The sequence below is a fragment of the Lepidochelys kempii genome, chromosome 4, assembly GCF_965140285.1.
Source record: "Lepidochelys kempii isolate rLepKem1 chromosome 4, rLepKem1.hap1, whole genome shotgun sequence".
NCBI lineage: Eukaryota > Metazoa > Chordata > Testudines > Cheloniidae > Lepidochelys > Lepidochelys kempii.
In genome coordinates this window covers 97,625,353-97,642,811 of record NC_136383.1, presented here as the reverse complement: position 1 = coordinate 97,642,811, position 17,459 = coordinate 97,625,353, and the positions used below count along the sequence as shown (strand labels likewise).

General features: G+C 47.7%; 1 protein-coding gene across 4 annotated transcripts in view; it reads left to right on the top strand.

Moving 5' to 3' along the window:
- Nucleotides 1–2,898: 2,898 nt before the first annotated feature.
- The window catches only part of WDR19 (WD repeat domain 19), a 126,029-nt gene continuing 111,468 nt past the window's right edge, over nucleotides 2,899–17,459 (top strand). For 2 of the 4 annotated variants that reach the window (XM_073342266.2, XM_073342268.2), the window contains exons 1-3: nucleotides 2,899–3,023; nucleotides 10,082–10,173; nucleotides 12,380–12,445. In XM_073342266.2, the coding sequence (XP_073198367.2) occupies nucleotides 3,018–3,023; nucleotides 10,082–10,173; nucleotides 12,380–12,445 (164 nt within the window). In that variant the 5' untranslated portion in view covers nucleotides 2,899–3,017. The remainder of the gene's footprint in view (nucleotides 3,024–10,081; nucleotides 10,174–12,379; nucleotides 12,446–17,459) is intronic. The other 2 variants (XR_012158692.2, XM_073342265.2) reach the window with 1 other exon arrangement.

The window sequence follows — 17,459 nt, the reverse complement described above, 5'->3', positions numbered from 1 at the left end:
TGCATAGAGGGGAGCATTGTCTATCTCTGCTATGCCTATCCTTTATTGATGTGAGCTCTGGATCCAAAAAAAAAAAAAAGGGAGATGTGGAGGAGGGTACTCATGGGGGAATTCTGCACTACTGTGCATGCACAGAAGTTATGTCCCCTGCAGATTTCTTTGTTGCCCTGCAGAAAAATGACTTTTGACGGAAGCAAAGGGAAGCCACAAAAGCAGTCATGCGACCCTCCCCAGCACTATATTTTGCACGCCCAAGGCAGCTAGCAGAATGGTAAATCACTGTGGGGTGGGAGTGGGGACGACGCAGCTGGTGGCTCCTACCCTGTGCTGGGCTCAGCTGCTAGTCCTGGAGGACTGGACTTCCTCTTCACCTGCACAGCATCCAGGACTGGGTCAGATCCACCCCCAGATTTCTCCTCCAGCTGTAGGAAGCTCTGCAAACTCTTCTCTCTCCCCCACCCCAGTACTTTCAGTGCCCATCACTCCTCAGGGGGAGGGATCACTATACAGGGAGCTGCTCCCTCTTCCGTCCAACTCCTGTGCATCCAGACCCCCTCAAACCCAGACCCTTCCACTAAGCCTCACTCCCCCACACCCAGAACCCCCGGACACTCTACTCCCCCTGCACCTGGACCATCCCGATGAGCCACACACACATGGATCCCCCCTCTACTGAGCCCCAACCAGCTGCACTTGGATCCCAACCCCACTAAACCCCACTCCCCCAGCCTCTGGAGCCCCCCACACTCAGACCCCCCCTGCTGAGAACCAGCTACCTTCACTGGAGCACACTGCAGATTCCCAGTACTGTTGCACCCAGAACCCCAAAACAAACCCCTGTGCATCCAGATCCCTGCTGCACCCAGATCCCCCACTGGGTGGCCTGCACCCAGATTGCCCCACACAGAACCCTCTCAGCCCACACCTGGATCCCCTGACACTAGTCCCTCCACATGTGGATCCTTCTGGGCTGAGCCTGCCTGCCCACACCTGGTACAGAGAGGCAGGGCTCGGGGGTGTTTCTGGGGCAGGCCCAGGCCTTGTGCTGTATCAGGGCTGGGTGCAGCCTCACCGCTAAGTCCAGATGGTGATCACCCATCTCTGTGCAGCCAATGGCCTGTACTCCCCAATGCCATGCTGGACCCTCCACACTTATTTGACCAATAGAATTTGAAGATTTTTAAATTATGCACAGAACTTTTAATTTTTTTGGGACAGAATGCCCTCAGGAGTAAGAAGGGAAAAGGATCAGGGCTGCACAGAGGTTTTAAGGGGTCTAGGCCAAAATCTGAAACTAAGACACCCCCCACCCAACAATTTAACACCAAAGGAAAACTGGGGTAGGTGGAGTGAGAGTGAGCTTGACCTGTAGTTTGACTTCTATATTTGGGTAGGCAGCTCCACTCAGGCCAGTAGGGCTACATGGGGAACAAATTCTGCACCTGCCTGATGTTTGCAGTTGGGGGGACATCTCCCTCCCCCGCAAACTACACCCATGCTGGGAGTGGACCTGGCTCCCCACTTGGGCTGTTGTGACTGGGCAAACAGAAAGTGGTGAGAGGATGCAGCACCACTCAGGTTTCGGGGGGGCCTCTCTTGCCCTCCCTGGCCCAGCAGGTGCCAAAGGTGGGTAAGTCACACTCACTAGGAGCAAAAACAGAGAGCCCTAGAACCAAATCATTTTTTCATTCTCTGCTCTTGCTTCAACCTGAAGAAATTGTATAAGGCTATGTCTACACTAGGGACCTTACAGCGGCACAGCCGTATCCTACTCTTGTGCTGCTGTAAGGTCTCCCATGTAGCCACTCTTTGCCTGCAGGAGAGCATGGAGGTCTAACGGGTGGCTGGGCTGCTGTTGTCAACACAAAACATGCTTGGCTTTCAAGCAAACATACCAAACCTGTGAAAAAAACACAGAAATTGAGTTTGTTTGCTTTTTTTTGGTTTAATTGGCTTGTGAGTTGCTTGTTGGCTAGTTTTTGGCTTGTAGCTTGTTTGGCATGTAGCTTGTTGCTTTTTTTTTCTTTTTTGGGATCAGCTCCCAGCAAGGGGGAGCAAGCAGGGGTGAGACTCAGGGGTGCACAGCAGGCCCACCACAGTCCCAGACTGTACAGCAGGGGAGGGCAGGGAATCTAGTCACATAGATTATTGGGGTTCTTATGGATTGGCTTGTTTTGAAACGGGATTATCTTGATTTTTGGTTTATCGTGAAAGTAGGGTGTTTATTTACTACATGAGAGTTGGCAACTGTGCTTTCAAGCAAGCGCAGTCACACCCAGGAGGCAGCAGACAGCAAGAGCAGCAGCCCTAGACCTTGTGCTGCCTGTAACCCTTGTCTCCCATCGGCCACCCCCGTTGCGATCTGTCTGGTTTACACTGTAAGCGCCTCAGGGCCGTGACTTGCCCACGGCATTTGTAACGTGACCCGCACACCTAGGCCTGCAGGAACAAACGCTGGGGGAATGGTGGTGGGGAGCCCAGCGGGGCAGAGCATCCGCCCCACGCTGCTGAGGCCACTGGATTGCGGGGTGGCCCCGTTACCCGCGATGCCCCTGCGGCTCCAGGAACGCGTGACTGAGGCGGGGATCAGCTCCCACACCCAGGTCGGGGGGGCCCCCAAGCCCGACTCGGCCGCTCCCCCCGACAGCCAGAGAGAAGCCCCCGGAACGCGGCCCGGACAAGCCGCCGGTGCACGAGGGCACGGCCAGGGGCTCCGTCCTGAGTCCGGCCCCTCCCTCGGCCCTCCGCCTCCCCCGCCCGCCAGCGGCGCGCTCACTGTGCGGGTGGGGCTGGCTCCGGAGGCCGCCGGCAGCTACCGCGCTCAGATCGGATTCGGGCTGAGCCCCGCCTCCTCACGATGATTGGTCGCGGCGCCAGAGGCTCTTCCCTTGACCCCCGCCCCCAGATCTCCTGGGTGACTGGGACGCTGTTAGCGGTGGGGGCCGCGCTCCCCCTTGCCCTCGGAGCGGCAGCGCATGCGCACATGAAATAGTGACTCGGGAGCCCCGGGCGAGAAGATGAAGGTAAAGTTCAAAAATGCCGTTATTGGGACGGGCATGGGGCTCACCGGGGACTGCCCCCCCCCCGGCTGCCTGAGCTCCTCCGGCGTGGGGGCTGTCGGCAGTTGTGGAGGCTGAGGGGCCTTGTGATTCGGCAGCCCGGCCCGGGGCCTGCAGCGCTTCGGCGCCCTACCCTGGCGGGGGCTGCCGCGCGTGGGGCGGGGTGACCCGGGGCGGCGGCCTCGGGGACACGCTGACGTGCCCTGCCCTGGAGGGCAGCGGCGACCCGAGGGGCGGGGGCTGCTTTAGAGCAGTGGGGGAGGGAGAGAAGCTGGGCGGGGTGAGTGGCAAGGGGGCGGATGGGGGCTCGCTGCTGCAGGGGGCCGCAGGGAATGGCGGCCCGCTCTGCTGTGTGGGATGTTGGGGGAACGGCCTGGGCGCGCAAGAGCGGCGTTTCGGAGCCGGCCCCGTGCCTCTCCCACAGGAAGGGGCGCTGCAGAGGAAGCTGCCAGAAACCCTGAAGTGGGCAGTGGGGGAATAACCAGCCCGGGGGGAGGGGGAATCTTCTTCCTGAACCCCAACTGTACAGGTCTAGCCCAGGGGTGGGCAAACTTTTTGACCCAAGGGCCACTGCAGAAGTCAGGGAAAGTCACAGAATCCTTGAGTTCTGTGACCTTCCTGACAACCAGTAAGTAAGGCTGCGTGTCTATCTTAGAACAGGTCTGGTCTATCTTATCTAGATACCTTAGGGCATGGCTACACTTGCAGATGTAGAGCGCTGTGAGTTAAACCCGCCTTCAGAGAGCACAGTAGGGAAAGCGCTGCAGTCTGGCCACACTGACAGGAACAAGCGCACTGGCGTGGCTACATTTGCGGCACTTGCCGCGGCATTGGGAGTGGTGCATTACGGGCAGCTATCCCACAGAGCACCTCTTCCCATTCTGGCGCTGTGGCTTGTGGGAAGGGGGCGGGGGCATTCTGGCTCCTGTCCCAACGCCCCGTGATGCATCAGGTCGCATTCCAGCATTCCCTGTGCTTCTGTCCACATTTGGCGCCATCTTTCAGCGGTTTTTGTGCTGCGCGCTCTGTCTTCCCTTTCGGTCTGCGGGAATGGAGCCTGAACTGCTGAGGAGTATGCTGACGAGTCTTGCCAGCACGTCACGTTTGGCAGTCGAATTATTCCTTATGATCCAAAGTGACAGTGAGGGCTCCAATGATGATATCAGCTCTAGTAACGCATATGACACACATTTGCTTGCGGCGTTCACGGACATGCTCACCACCGTGGAATGCTGCTTTTGGGCTCGGGAAACAAGCACGGATTGGTGGGCTCACATTGTCATGGAAGCCTGGGATGATGGGCAATGGCTGCAGAACTTTCAGATGAGAAAAGCCACTTTGATGGGACTGTGTGAGGAGCTCACCCACACCCTGCAGCGCAAGGACACGAGATTGAGAGCTGTCCTGACGGTGGAGAAGCAGGTGGCTATTGCAGTCTGGAAGCTGGCAACTCCAGACAGCTACCGATCGGTCGCTAACCAGTTTTGAGTGGAGAAGTCGACTGTTGGAATCGTGTTGATACAAGTTTGCAGGGCCATTAATCTCATCCTGCTCAGAAGAACCATGACTCTGGGTAACGTGCATGAAGTTGTGGATGGCTTTGCACAAATGGGTTTCCCTAACTGCGATAGATGGCACATACATTCCAATTCTGGCACCAGCCCACCTAGCCTCCAAGTATGTTAATCGGAAGGGGTATTTTTCTATGGTTCTCCAGGCGCTTCTGGATCACGTGGGTGTTTCATTGACGTTAACGCAGACTGGCCCGGAAAGGTGCATAATGCACGCATCTTTCTGAACACTGGCCTGTTCAGGAAGCTGCAAGCTGGGACTTTTTTCCCAGACCAGAAGATCACCGTAGGGAAAGTCGATATGACAATTGTGATCCTTGGAGACCCTGCTTACCCTTTAAAGCCATGGCTCATGAAACCCTACACAGGGAGCCTTGACAGCAGCAAGGAGCGGTTCAACAACAGGCTGAGCCAGTGCAGAATGACTGTGGAGTGTGCTTTTGGCTGTTTAAAGGGCCGCTGGCGCTCTCAGTATGGGAAGCTGGACCTGGCCAATGACAGCATTCCTGCGGTTATATCCATGTGCTTGTACCCTCCATAACATTTGTGAAGGGAAGGGTGAATGATTCACTCAGGCATGGAACTTAGAGGTTCAACACTTGGTTGGAGGCTGAATTTGAACAGCCAGAGAGCAGGGTTATTAGAGGTGCCCAGTGTGGGGCTGCAAGGATTAGGGATGCCTTGAGGGAGCAATTTGAGGCTGAAAGCCACCAATAATGTCTGGTGCCCTGCGCAGGAGTGAAGTGCAGTGGTTCCAATGTGAGTAGGAATCTTTGTTTGCTACACTGACTTGCAGTGACTGTTTCTTTGTTTGCTACACTGACTTGCAGTGACTGTTTCTTTCCTGGGCTAAGGTATCTTTTACTTTATGCAATTATAAAGAATGTTTTCAAAGCCAAAAAATCCATTTATTGGAAAGAAACACAACTGCTCGGGAAACAGAAAGGGCAAGGGGGTGAGGTGAGGTGGGGAATGGTACAATCACAGATTTGTGTATGTCCTGTTACCATACTCAGCCTTCCTGTCTGGAGTGATGTGCAATGAGTGCTGCACTTCAGGATGGCTATACTGCATGGTGATGGGGGTTGAGTGCAGTGGGTAAGGGTTCTAGTTTTCAGGGCTGGGTGGTAAAGCTACAGGTATTGGAGGCAGCTGGTAGTGGTAAGAACCCGGATGTTGGGGAAAGTGGGGAAATGCTGGAGATAACATGGGGGCACAAGGGAAAGAGTTTTGGGACAAGGACTGCAGGGGGGGGTCGGGCACGGTAGTGCTCCACCTGCATGGCTACGAGTGCCTGGATCGAGTCCACTTAGTGCTCAATTATGCTTATCAGCCAATCCGTGCTTTGCTGCCGGAGCACCGCGCTTTTGTATCAGCGCTCCTCATTCTGCTGGCGGATCCTCCTTTCAGTGTCCCGCCACTCCTGCACTTTTCAATTTTCATTACTTGAATGCTGCATTACTTCATGCAACATGTCTTCCTTGCTTCTACGTGGCCTCTTTCTGATTCTTTGGAGATAACATGGGTGGCTGAGATCTCAAGGTTGCATCTGTAAAGGCAAAATGCAACACTTAACAGAGGCAGCATTGTTCACACCAGACAGAGCAGTGATTCTCCAGTCCTTAAGGGCAAGCACAATCTACACAATAGCATCATTTTCCCACCCCAAAGCAAGCACACACAACCCACAGGAGCCCCAAAATGGTGAGTCAGCACAGGGTCAAGCGTGACTGATTGTTTCATGGCTGTACTGTCCTCTGCGTTTCTGTGCCTTGGGGAGCGCCAACAGCGGCAGGGGGGCCCCTATGCTGAACACTGTCCCCACATTTTCTACAGGAGTTCATCCTGAAAAATATCTTGCTGCTGAGGGTGACCTGGGAAGCAAGGGAGGGTCTCCTACTGCAATGCGGCTTCTGCCCTGGCCCATATATAGCTTGCCTGTGTGCAGCAATAGTCCTCCTGCCCCTCACGGCACAGTGACGTGGAGAAGTTAGTCTTACTGGGACAAGGAATACAGTGGCTCTCCTGAGAAACCTGCGCAAGCACATTGCCCAAGTTCTGGATGAGACCTTTGAAGAGATCACTGAGGCCGATTACCACGATGTGAGAGAGCACATCAATGCCCTATTCCGCATCTAGGCACGCATGCAGCCCATACCCTCCTCACCCCAAGAGCCCGCAGTGAATAACTTTCTTCCCAAAATAAAAACCGCTTACCGAGAACCGCCTCTGATGTTTGTCCTTCCCCAAGCACCAGCCACCACAACTGGCTACCTTCCTCCTGGCTTGAGAACAGCTCCTGGCTGTATGCATCTGGGGATTCCGGTGTGTCTTCCTCTGCCTCAGCACCCTCACTCCTGCTTTGCTTCCATGTGGTAGTGTCCATGGTGGTACTCGGAGTGGAGATGGGGTCAGCCCCAAGTATCGCGTCCAGCTCTTTGTAGAAACAGCAGGTCACGGAGCAGCACCGGAGTGGCTGTTGCCTCGCGGGCTTTGCAGTAGGTATTCCGCAGCTCTTTCACTTTAATCCTGCACTGCAGTGCGTCCGGTCATGGCCCCTTTCCATCATGTTCCTTGATATCTGCCCGAAGGAATCGTAATTCCTATGGCTGGAACCAGGCTGGGACTGGACAGCTTCCTTCTCCCAAACACTGATGAGGTCCAGCACCTCGCCATTGCTCAATACTGGGGATCGCCCGGGACGTGGAGGCATGGTCACCTGGAAAGATTCACTGAGAGCACTCCACGGCTGGCTGAGCAAACCGAAAGGGGATTTTCAAAATTCCTAGAGAATTTAAAGGGCAGGTCTAACGGTTGGTCACCTGAGGGCAGGGCAGTAGAGTTCAAAGTGGTGACTGGAGTGGCTAGTACAGGCATTGTGGGACGCTTCTGGGGGCCGATCAGAGAGCACTAACAGACCAGGGCGTCCACACTGGTGCCGCGGTGCTCAAGCAGGGGCGCACAAAATGTTATTCCACTCGCTGAGGTGGAGTACCAGGAGCGGACCAGCTGCGGAGTCAGCTCTACGTGCCTTGCCAGTGTAGATGGGTATTGAGCTAGTGCGTCTGGGGCTCCCTTAATGCACTGTAACTCGCACGTGTAGCCAAGCCCTTAGATACTTGGTCTACGATACTAGAGTATCTGAGCACCTCACAAGCTGTACTGTATTTTCTCAACAGCCCTGTGAAGTAGGTTATACTGTTTTCTTCATTTTACAGATGGAAAATTGAGGCACAGAGAGGCTAAGTGACTTGCCCAAGGTCACAGAGGAAGTCTGTGGTGGAGCAGGAAATTGAATCCAGGTTTCCAAGTCTTAGGCTAGTGCCTTAACCACTGGACCATACTTCCTCTGATCAAACCTGTTCCATTTTTTTAAAGAATGAACTTCAAATGGGAAACTTCCACAGGCCACACATAGTGTTGCCAGCCTCAAGTGTTCAAAGCTCATGAGATCTTCTAAAATGAATAATTTCTTTGCTTTGATTTCTAAATCTGTAGGGTGCACTTACTTCATAGTTTCAAGTTTCATAGCTTTTTCTTTCTTTCTTTCTTCCAAACATGAGGGCTACAAACCAGGGTGGATTGATGTAAATCAAGGTGATTTAAGCAGAAAGCCTCCATTTAAATCATAGATTTTAAACAACTTTCCCATTTGTACTTCAGTTATTTTCTAAAGAAAGGTACATTTTCATTGGTTGATATAACCATTAAAAAATTTTGATTTACAACTAAATAGAGCCTTTAAAGTAAGTTTGGTACATCTGTTTACTACTTAGGGGGGTATACTATAACTATACTATAAATTGTATAGCTTAATATTTTCAGATTCTTAATTGTACATTTTCAATATGTTAGAAAATGAAAGATATATTGTTTATTTACTAGATAATTAACTTTTTGCTCTTGATTTTTGTCAAGCTGCATTAGGATGGTAACAAACAAACATACCAAACAGCATATACAACATTTAAATTAAATGTTTTTGATACATAAACTTTTCATCAACACATATTTCATATTTACAACTAAAAGTGATTTATTAAATAGAGGGATTAACTGTATTCAGTGATTTAAACTGATTATTTCAGGTCAGCCTGCGAAAATTTTCAAATATGCCTAAGTGAAAGTGACTCACCTAAGTCTCTTGAAAATGAGACAGTCTCCTAAATTACTTATGCTGTCCTATTGTGCCATATTTGTGAAGCGTGATCTCAAAAGTTAGATATTTCCCCCCAATTCTGTCTTTATATCAGTGATATTCAAACCTCAGTGGTTCAAGAGCCAACATTACCGTAAAGAGCCGCAGTGCTATGAATTCATTGTTTTATTTAATATATATTATTCTCTCCGAAAAATGATTGACCAAGTATTATTTTATCAACTTCACTTGGTTACTAACATGGTAGAAACATCCTAATTGTTTAATAACTTAGATTAATAATTAAATCACACAGTGTTTTGATATCGTGCTGCAAAGAGCTGCAGGAGACACATTAAAAAGCCACTGCTTTTCCGTAGTCTTTAAAGTAAAGAAGTCTTTAACTCAGGGTTTTTGACAGAGGCTCATTGATTCAGTAGTTATTTTTATTTAAATATTTTAAGAGATTACAATTATTTTAGCCTTTAATATATTTTTGTATCAAATTAAGATTTCATTATAAATAGGTTTTATTTATAAAAAGAAAAACTTACAATTTTTCTAATTTAAATAAAATTAAAAATCCAGTTTAAATAAAATTTCCAATTTAAATAAGAAAAGTCAATTTTTTAATTTTGTGGAGAAAATCTTAGATTTTTATCCACCGTACTAGAAACTTACTTTTTTTTCCAATGAAAGCTGAGCTTCTTATGCAGTCTCTTAAGTCTAGCACCTGTGACTTTAAGAAAATTAGCAAATATTGTGAGACTTATGATAGAATCACAAGAGTTGGCAACACTATCAATATTGCTAAAGAATAAAGTTGTGTGGATTTATAAATAATCTTCAGATTTTAACACATGCAAGGGGTGAAAAGAAAAGCTAATTTTATTTTACAGTTCAGTTACTTGGGTTAGTTTCGTACTTTTACTTTTCTTACCTAAGTAGCAACAATCAAAAGTACTCTCTTTGCAAAAGTCTGAATTCTCTAATTTAAATTTTTTTAAAAATTGCTAATACAAATTAAAGTATATTTGTACTATTTTCTTCTTAGGTTTTTAAGGTTGAACTTAAAAGGTTGAACACCAGCTCTGAAGTGTCTGTCATGAAAGTTCACTTTTCCATGTATAATGAAAGGCCTGCCACAGACTTCTGTCCCCTTTATACATTGTCTATCCTGTAACCTATCTTTCTTTATTTGTATATATTAGTTATAGAATGTTAGTTATATTTACTAATATGTACTAGGCAGGTTTAATGTTCTCCAGTGCTTACCGTTTTTAAGTTAGTAATTCCCCTCTTTCTTCCCTCAGCGAGTATTTACTCTATTAGAAAAGGCTTTGCTTGGTTCCCCTGTGCAGTTCACCTGGCAGAAAACTTCAGGAAACTTCCTTGCTGTGACAGGGTAAGATAAGAAGTATTTACATATTATTAATATGTATGTAGAGGTGTAATTGAGTAATATTCACCCTTTTGTTAATGTTGTATATTCACTGTCACAGTATATGTCACAGTTCCTGAGGTAACTTGCATCTCTGACCCCTTTTTGGCCTTCTTGAGGGCACCCCACTTACGTCTCAGGCTTCTCAGCCGTTACTATTCTCGGGGTAGAGTCCTGTGACTCCCCACCTCTAGACCGGGCAGTTAGGCTGCAATTCTTCCTGTAATTCACTGTGATTACTACAGTAGATCTGACTTCAGTTCAGCACCTATGGTCCAGTTTCCTCAAGGGCAATGACAGGATTAACTAGTGACCAACCAGGCAATGATAGGGTTAACCATTGACCAACAGCGCTTTTATAAAAAGAAAAGGAGTACTTGTGGCACTTTTATAGTTTTCATTTCTTTGTTTGTCAAGTTTTTTGAAGTGGGTCAAACTAGTATAGATAGACTTGGCAGAATTCAATTTTTTTTTTTTTTTGTAATTTAGGCAACTAATATATATTTTTATTTTTAAGATTTTTGTTTGATTTTTAACTATTTTAATTTTTACAATTGCTGGAAATTGAGGGGGAGGGGAGGGTTGGGTTAGCATTAGGGTAGCACTAACTGTGGGGCTCCAAGAGGTTCCCAGGACTGGCAACATGGCTGCAGTGCACCCTACACAGCTGAGGGACCCAAGACACCTAGGTAAAAGATGCCAGATATGCTGTCATCCTCAGTTGGTGGAGTAGAGACCTCTGGCAAAGACTCCAAGGAGAAGGATGAGCCCCTGGACACAGAAGGAGGCCACCCTGCTGCTGAACAAGTCCATCCCAGGGACTGACTGCTCCTCTGTTTCTGGTGGGTGGGTGGGTGAGTGCAGCTCCTCTGTGTGGCCCCAGAGGGTTCCCTGCCTGTGATGCTTGATCCCTGCAGGTGCAAGGTGCGGGGAAGGTTGTGGTCCTGGCAGGGCAGAGCAGAGACTCCACTCCAGAGCTATGAGGAAGAGGACAAGCCCCTAAACTGAGGGGAGGCCACCCTACTGCCGAATGGCTCTTGCCTAGGGACAGAGCCCCCACAGTACATCATCCTTGCAGTAATGGCTCGGAGTCTCTGCTCTGCCTCTCCAGGACCTCAGTCTTCTCCACACCTTGCACCAGCAGGAATCAAGTATGTCAGGCCCTGTGGTAGCATAGTGAGCCCTCTGCCACCACAATATCATGGCCTCACTCTTGTGACAGAAGGGCTGCCCAGGGCTTCCTGTGCTGCTGCAGGGCCAGTGACATTGGATCCCTGTAGATGCAAGATGTGGGGAAGGTTGCAGTCCTGGTAGGGCATGTAGAGCAGAGCAGAGACCCTTTGCCTAAGACTGCGAGATGAGCCCTTGGCCACAGGGGAGGCCACCCCACTGCCGAATGGCTTCTGCCTGGGGATGGCTGCCACACTCCCAGCTGGTGAGTGAGAAAGCTATGACAGTGGGGTTGCCTGCCCTGCCTGAGGACTGGTGACACCTGATCCCTGCAGACACAAGGTGCGTGGGGGATTTTTTTTTTTTTTTTTTGGTCAAATTTCCGTGTGTCAGCTGAAATTGATGTTTACTGTCCTCTATCAGATTAAATTGAATCCTGTCAAGGCGGTGTATATGCAGTTTCCTCCAGACTTGCTACCTGCCTAGGAATTTGCATTAATTACCACCCAGTGATTTAGTTCTTGTAGGAAACCCTGTAACTCTCCTGTGGAGCCAGAATGCAATCCCTTAGCCCATAAACATACATATAAGACTTATAAAGCTGATACAATAACTTTTTATTATTCCAAGTGTCCACAATATCTTTTCTTGGATTACCTTCTGCTGGTGAGAGAGGCAAGCTGTATATTTCCCATATCTAAAAAAGAGCTCTGTATAAGCTTGAAAGCTTACCTCTCTCACCAGCAGAAGTTGGTCCAATAAAAGATACTACCTCTCCGATCTTGTCTCGCTAATATCCTGGGACCCACATGGCTACAACAACCCTGCATATGTCCATAATATCTGTCACATTAAGTACCTATCCACTGGAAATATCAATAGATAAAACTCCTGAGCCATATCAATGGGGCATGAAAGATCAATGGAAAAAGTTTTTATGAAATCTCTAAGGATATTTGCAAATGTACAAAAATACTGAATTCATCTTCTGTGTTTTTAGAACTGATCACACTGTAAAAATCTTTGATCGTCATGGTCAGAAGAGAAATGAAATTAATTTACCAAGGTAAGAACTAACAAGGGTTTGGAACATGTTCTTAAACAAAAAAAAAAACACACACTTTTAATGGCACATACATACATATAAGTAATGTATGGAAGATGCATTTCTGAGGCAAAACTGAATTCATAATACAATAGCCATGAAAGATCAGGAAAAAATTATATATATCCTTATACGTAAAACATTCTTTAACTATACTTTTCATCAAAAGAAGGGTAGAGATAATTTTAGGTCCCCACATAAATAGCTCATCGCTAAAATATATAAATGTGTAATAAGTGACAGGCTAAAAAGATTTAAAATACAAAAAAAAATTATTTCAGGTCCAAACTTCATCTCAAAAACTGTATAAAAGTTCTTTCTTCACCTCAGTTCTATCTCTCACCATCTACTCATGTCAACAACCCCAAACTGTTACCTTATTTATTTTCTATTCCATTCTAGTCTGGTTCCATTTTAATTAAGGTGGTCTCCTGCCCTCTGTATAGCTTCTCCTTCCTCCAAATGTTCCCGAGTACCTACAAAACTTTATCTCTTCTTAGCACTGTCTTTTCATCCATGCATTGAGACCTTGACATTCCCTCTGCCTAGCTGGACCTGTGTATGGAACTCAAAGCACTTCAGAAAAAGCTACCACTGATGCCCTGGACTTATGCCTTCTACCTAGTATTCTAAATTTAGCTTCCAGGACCTTTCCACTACATCTCTCTACATCGTTGGTACCGATACATACCACGACCACAGGCTCTTCCCCAGCGCTCGCCTGCAGTTTGGTTGGATATCTCATGATGTCTGCAACCTTTACACCTGGTAGTGAAGTCACCAAGCTGTTCTCATGGTCACCAACTATCTACATTTCTCATGATCAGTCTTCTGTCACCACAATCAGTCTTTGGGTATGTCTGCATTGCAAAATAAATTCTGTGGCAGCAGTCTAAGCCTGGGTCAGCTGACTCAGATTTGTGCTACAGGGCTAAAAACAGCAGTGTACGCATTCCTGCTCAGCCTGAAGCCCAGGCTCTGAGACCCTCTTCTCCCTTCCCTGGTTTCAGAGCCCAGGCCCAGGCCAAGTGGGAACATCTACACTGCAATTTTTAGCACCAGAGTGCAAGCCCAATTTGACCTGGGCTCTGAGACTTGTTGCTGCATTTTTTGTTGTTTGCGTTTTTTTGGCTGCAATGTAGGGGTACGTTTGCTCTCCCCACTGTAATTCAGTCCCCTGGAATGACCTCCTCAGTACATGAAGAGCTGTCAGTCTCCACTATCTCAGTCGGAAGGAGACTCCCATCTAAGGGGGTATGTGCCTCCATTCCACCTTGGTGCCCCTTCCACCATGAGTCTGGCTTCCTCATCTGGACGATTGGGGAAGTCAGTTCTGAGGTGAGCCTACTCCAGTGTCCCTATATGCAGAGTCTATAAACAATTCCATCTGTGTCTGCTCTTCCAGTTCAGCAGCTCTGTGCTCAGGATGCTGGCCATCAGAGCCCATGTACATGAGCTGCTTGTATTGGGTGTGTATGTATACCAGGTCAGTGTCATTATCCCCATTTAACAGGTGGAGAAACTGAGGTACAGAGAGAGAAGGTGACTTGTCCAAGGTCTCACAACAGGCCAGTGACAGAGCTGGCAATAGAATCCAGATCTCCTGAGTCCCAGTCAAGTGCTGTGTCCCCTTGGTTACACTGCCTCTAGTGGCTTCCCTTCCCATTTATTCCTCCTGCTCACCAGAATGCTGCATGCTGCTGTGGTTGGAGATTGAGACATCCATTGAAGTTTCTTGCAGGAGTCCACATTTACTATCATGCTAAATTCAGGCAAGTGGGAGAAAAGAAGATAAAAGGTTGAACTGGTGGGTTACTGATTTAGCCTGCAGCTTGGTATGCATAAAGTGCTTCCTATTAGGAGCTACTAAGTGAGCAGGATGGGAAAACTGCTAGCTTTTCAAGAAGCTACCCCCTGTTTTACTGGAAGCTATAAATGTACTTGCCTAGAATGCAGAGCAAAAGCACAATTCACATTGGATCTTAGGCTTCAAAACAAATTATTTTTTATAAAATAAATTTTATTTTGACTTCTCAGGCAGTCAGACTTCTTGGTTTTTTCACTCAAAGCACTTGCAATAGCTTTAAATACTATTTTTGCATAGCGTACATTTTTAACCAAAGAACAAATGGTTGAGAGAGAAGGTTTATGGCAGAAGAGTGTAAAAGACAATTTTTCAGACAATTAAAAACCAAAGCATGTTGAAGCATTCATGACAGCAAAAGCTATGTTCCGTGGGTTTTTGCAAAGATTAGACACTGCATTTTTTTTATATGCATTAGTTTTTACATATTTAATTGACACATGTCCCTCTGGCAGCCAAACAGTAAGTTATTTCCCATACTAGCAGATGGAGTCTAGAACGAGTAACCAGATGCCTGCTATTCATTATGAGTTGCTTGCCTTTTGATTAGAGATGTGCAAATGGTTAATATAATACCCAGACTCCATCCAAAGTCAGGGTTGGTTCAGGTTCTGTTGTGTTCACACAAATCTACCTTGATACACATGCCAGGGCTGCTAACATTTATACAAACACTTGTGTGCCAGAATCCATCCTTTTGTTGTCTTTAGGGATGCAGCTGGTCTCCTGGAACTGAGTGGCTCACTCTGCCCTCCCTGGGACGGTAAGAGGCACTGAGGGTGTGTCTATATTGCAGCTAGATGCTGCAGTTAGGCCTGTGCCAGCTGACGTAAGCTCTCAGAGCTTGGGCTGTGGGGCTGTTTTATTGCAGTGTAGACATTTGGGCTTGGGCTGCAGCTTGAGCTCTGGGACCCTCCCACCTCACAGGGTCCTACAGGCCAAACTCCAGCCTGAGCACGAATGTCTACACCACAATTAAACAGCCCCTTAGCCTGAGTCGGCTGGCACAGGCCAGCTGTCAAGATTCCTTCCCCACTCTGAACTCTGCATGAAAATCTCCGAAGCTTACTTTTACCAGCTTATGTTAAAACTTCCCCAAGGTACAAACTATTTTACCTTTTGCCCTTGTACTTTATCGCTGCCACCACCAAAAGTCTAACAGGTATATAACTGGGAAAGAGCCCGTTGGGAAACATCTTCCCCCCCCCCCCAAAATCCCCCCAAAACCTTCCACCCCCTTTCCTGGGGAGGGTTTGATAAAAATCCTCACCAATTTGCATAGGTGAACACAGACCCAAACCCTTGGATCTTAAGAACAATGAAAAACAATCAGATTCTTAAAAGAAGAATTTTAAGAGAAGAAAAAATAAAAGAATCACCTCTGTCAAATCAGGATGGTAAATACCTTACAGGGTAATTAAATTCAAAACATAGAGAATCCCTTAAGTTACAAAAAGACACAAAAACAGGAATATCCATTCCATTCAGCACAGCTTATTTTCTCAGCCATTTAAAGAAAACAGAATCTAATGCATATCTAGCTAGATTACTTACCAAGTTCTAAGCCCTGGTCTACACTCGGACTTTAGGTAGAATTTAGCAGCATTAAATCGATGTAAACCTCTACCCGTCCACACGATGAAGCCCTTTATTTTGACTTAAAGGGGTCTTAAAATCGATTTCCTTACTCCACCCCTGACAAGTGTATTAGTGCTTAAATCGGCCTTGCCGGCTCGAATTTGGGGTACTGTGGACACAATTCGACGGTATTGGCCTCCGGGAGCTATCCCAGAGTGCTCCATTGTGACCGCTCTGGACAGCACTCTCAACTCAGATGCACTGGCCAGGTAGACAGGAAAAGAACCGCGAACTTTTGAATCTCATTTCCTGTTTGGCCAGCGTGGCAAGCTGCAGGTGACCATGCAGAGCTCATCAGCAGAGGTGACCATGATGGAGTCCCAGAATCGCAAAAGAGCTCCAGCATGGACCGAATGGGAGGTACAGGATCTGATCGCTGTTTGGGGAGAGGAATCCGTGCTATCACAACTCCGTTCCAGTTTTCGAAATGCCAAAACCTTTGTCAGAATCTCCCAGGGCATGAAGGACAGAGGCCATAACAGGGACCCGAAGCAGTGCCGCGTGAAACTGAAGGAGCTGAGGCAAGCCTACCAGAAAACCAGAGAGGCGAACGGCCACTCCGGGTCAGAGCCCCAAACATGCCGTTTCTATGATGAGCTGCATGCCATTTTAGGGGGTTCAGCCACCACTACCCCAGCCGTGTTGTTTGACTCCTTCAATGGAGATGGAGGCAATACGGAAGCAGGTTTTGGGGACGAAGAAGATGATGATGATGATGAGGTTGTAGATAGCTCACAGCAAGCAAGTGGAGAAACCGGTTTTCCCGACAGCCAGGAACTGTTTCTCACCTGGACCTGGAGCCAGTACCCCCCGAACCCACCCAAGGCTGCCTCCTGGACCCAGCAGGCGGAGAAGGGGCCTCCGGTGAGTGTACCTTTTAAAATACTATACATGGTTTAAAAGCAAGCATGTGAAAGGATTACTTTGCCCTGGCATTCGCGGTTCTCCTGGATGTACTCCCAAAGCCTTTGGAAAAGGTTTCTGGGGAGGGCAGCCTTATTGCGTCCTTCATGGTAGGACACTTTACCACTCCAGTCCAGTAACACATACTCGGGAATCATTGTAGAACAAAGCATTGCAGTGTATGTTTGCTGGCATTCAAACAACATCCGTTCTTTATCTCTCTGTGTTATCCTCAGGAGAGTGAGATATAATTCATGGTCACCTGGTTGAAATAGAGTGCTTTTCTTCAGGGGACACTCAGAGGAGCCCATTCCTGCTGGGCTGTTTGCCTGTGGCTAAACAGAAATGTTCCCCGCTGTTAGCCACAGGGAGGGGGGAAGGTTGAGGGGGTAGCCACGCGGTGGGGGGAGGCAAAATGTGACCTTGTAACGAAAGCACATGTGCTATGTATGTAATGTTAACAGCAAGGTTTACCCTGAAAGAGTGTAGCCACTGTTTTATAAAATGTCTTTTTAAATACCGCTGTCCCTTTTTTTTTCTCCACCAGCTGCATGTGTTTCAATGATCACA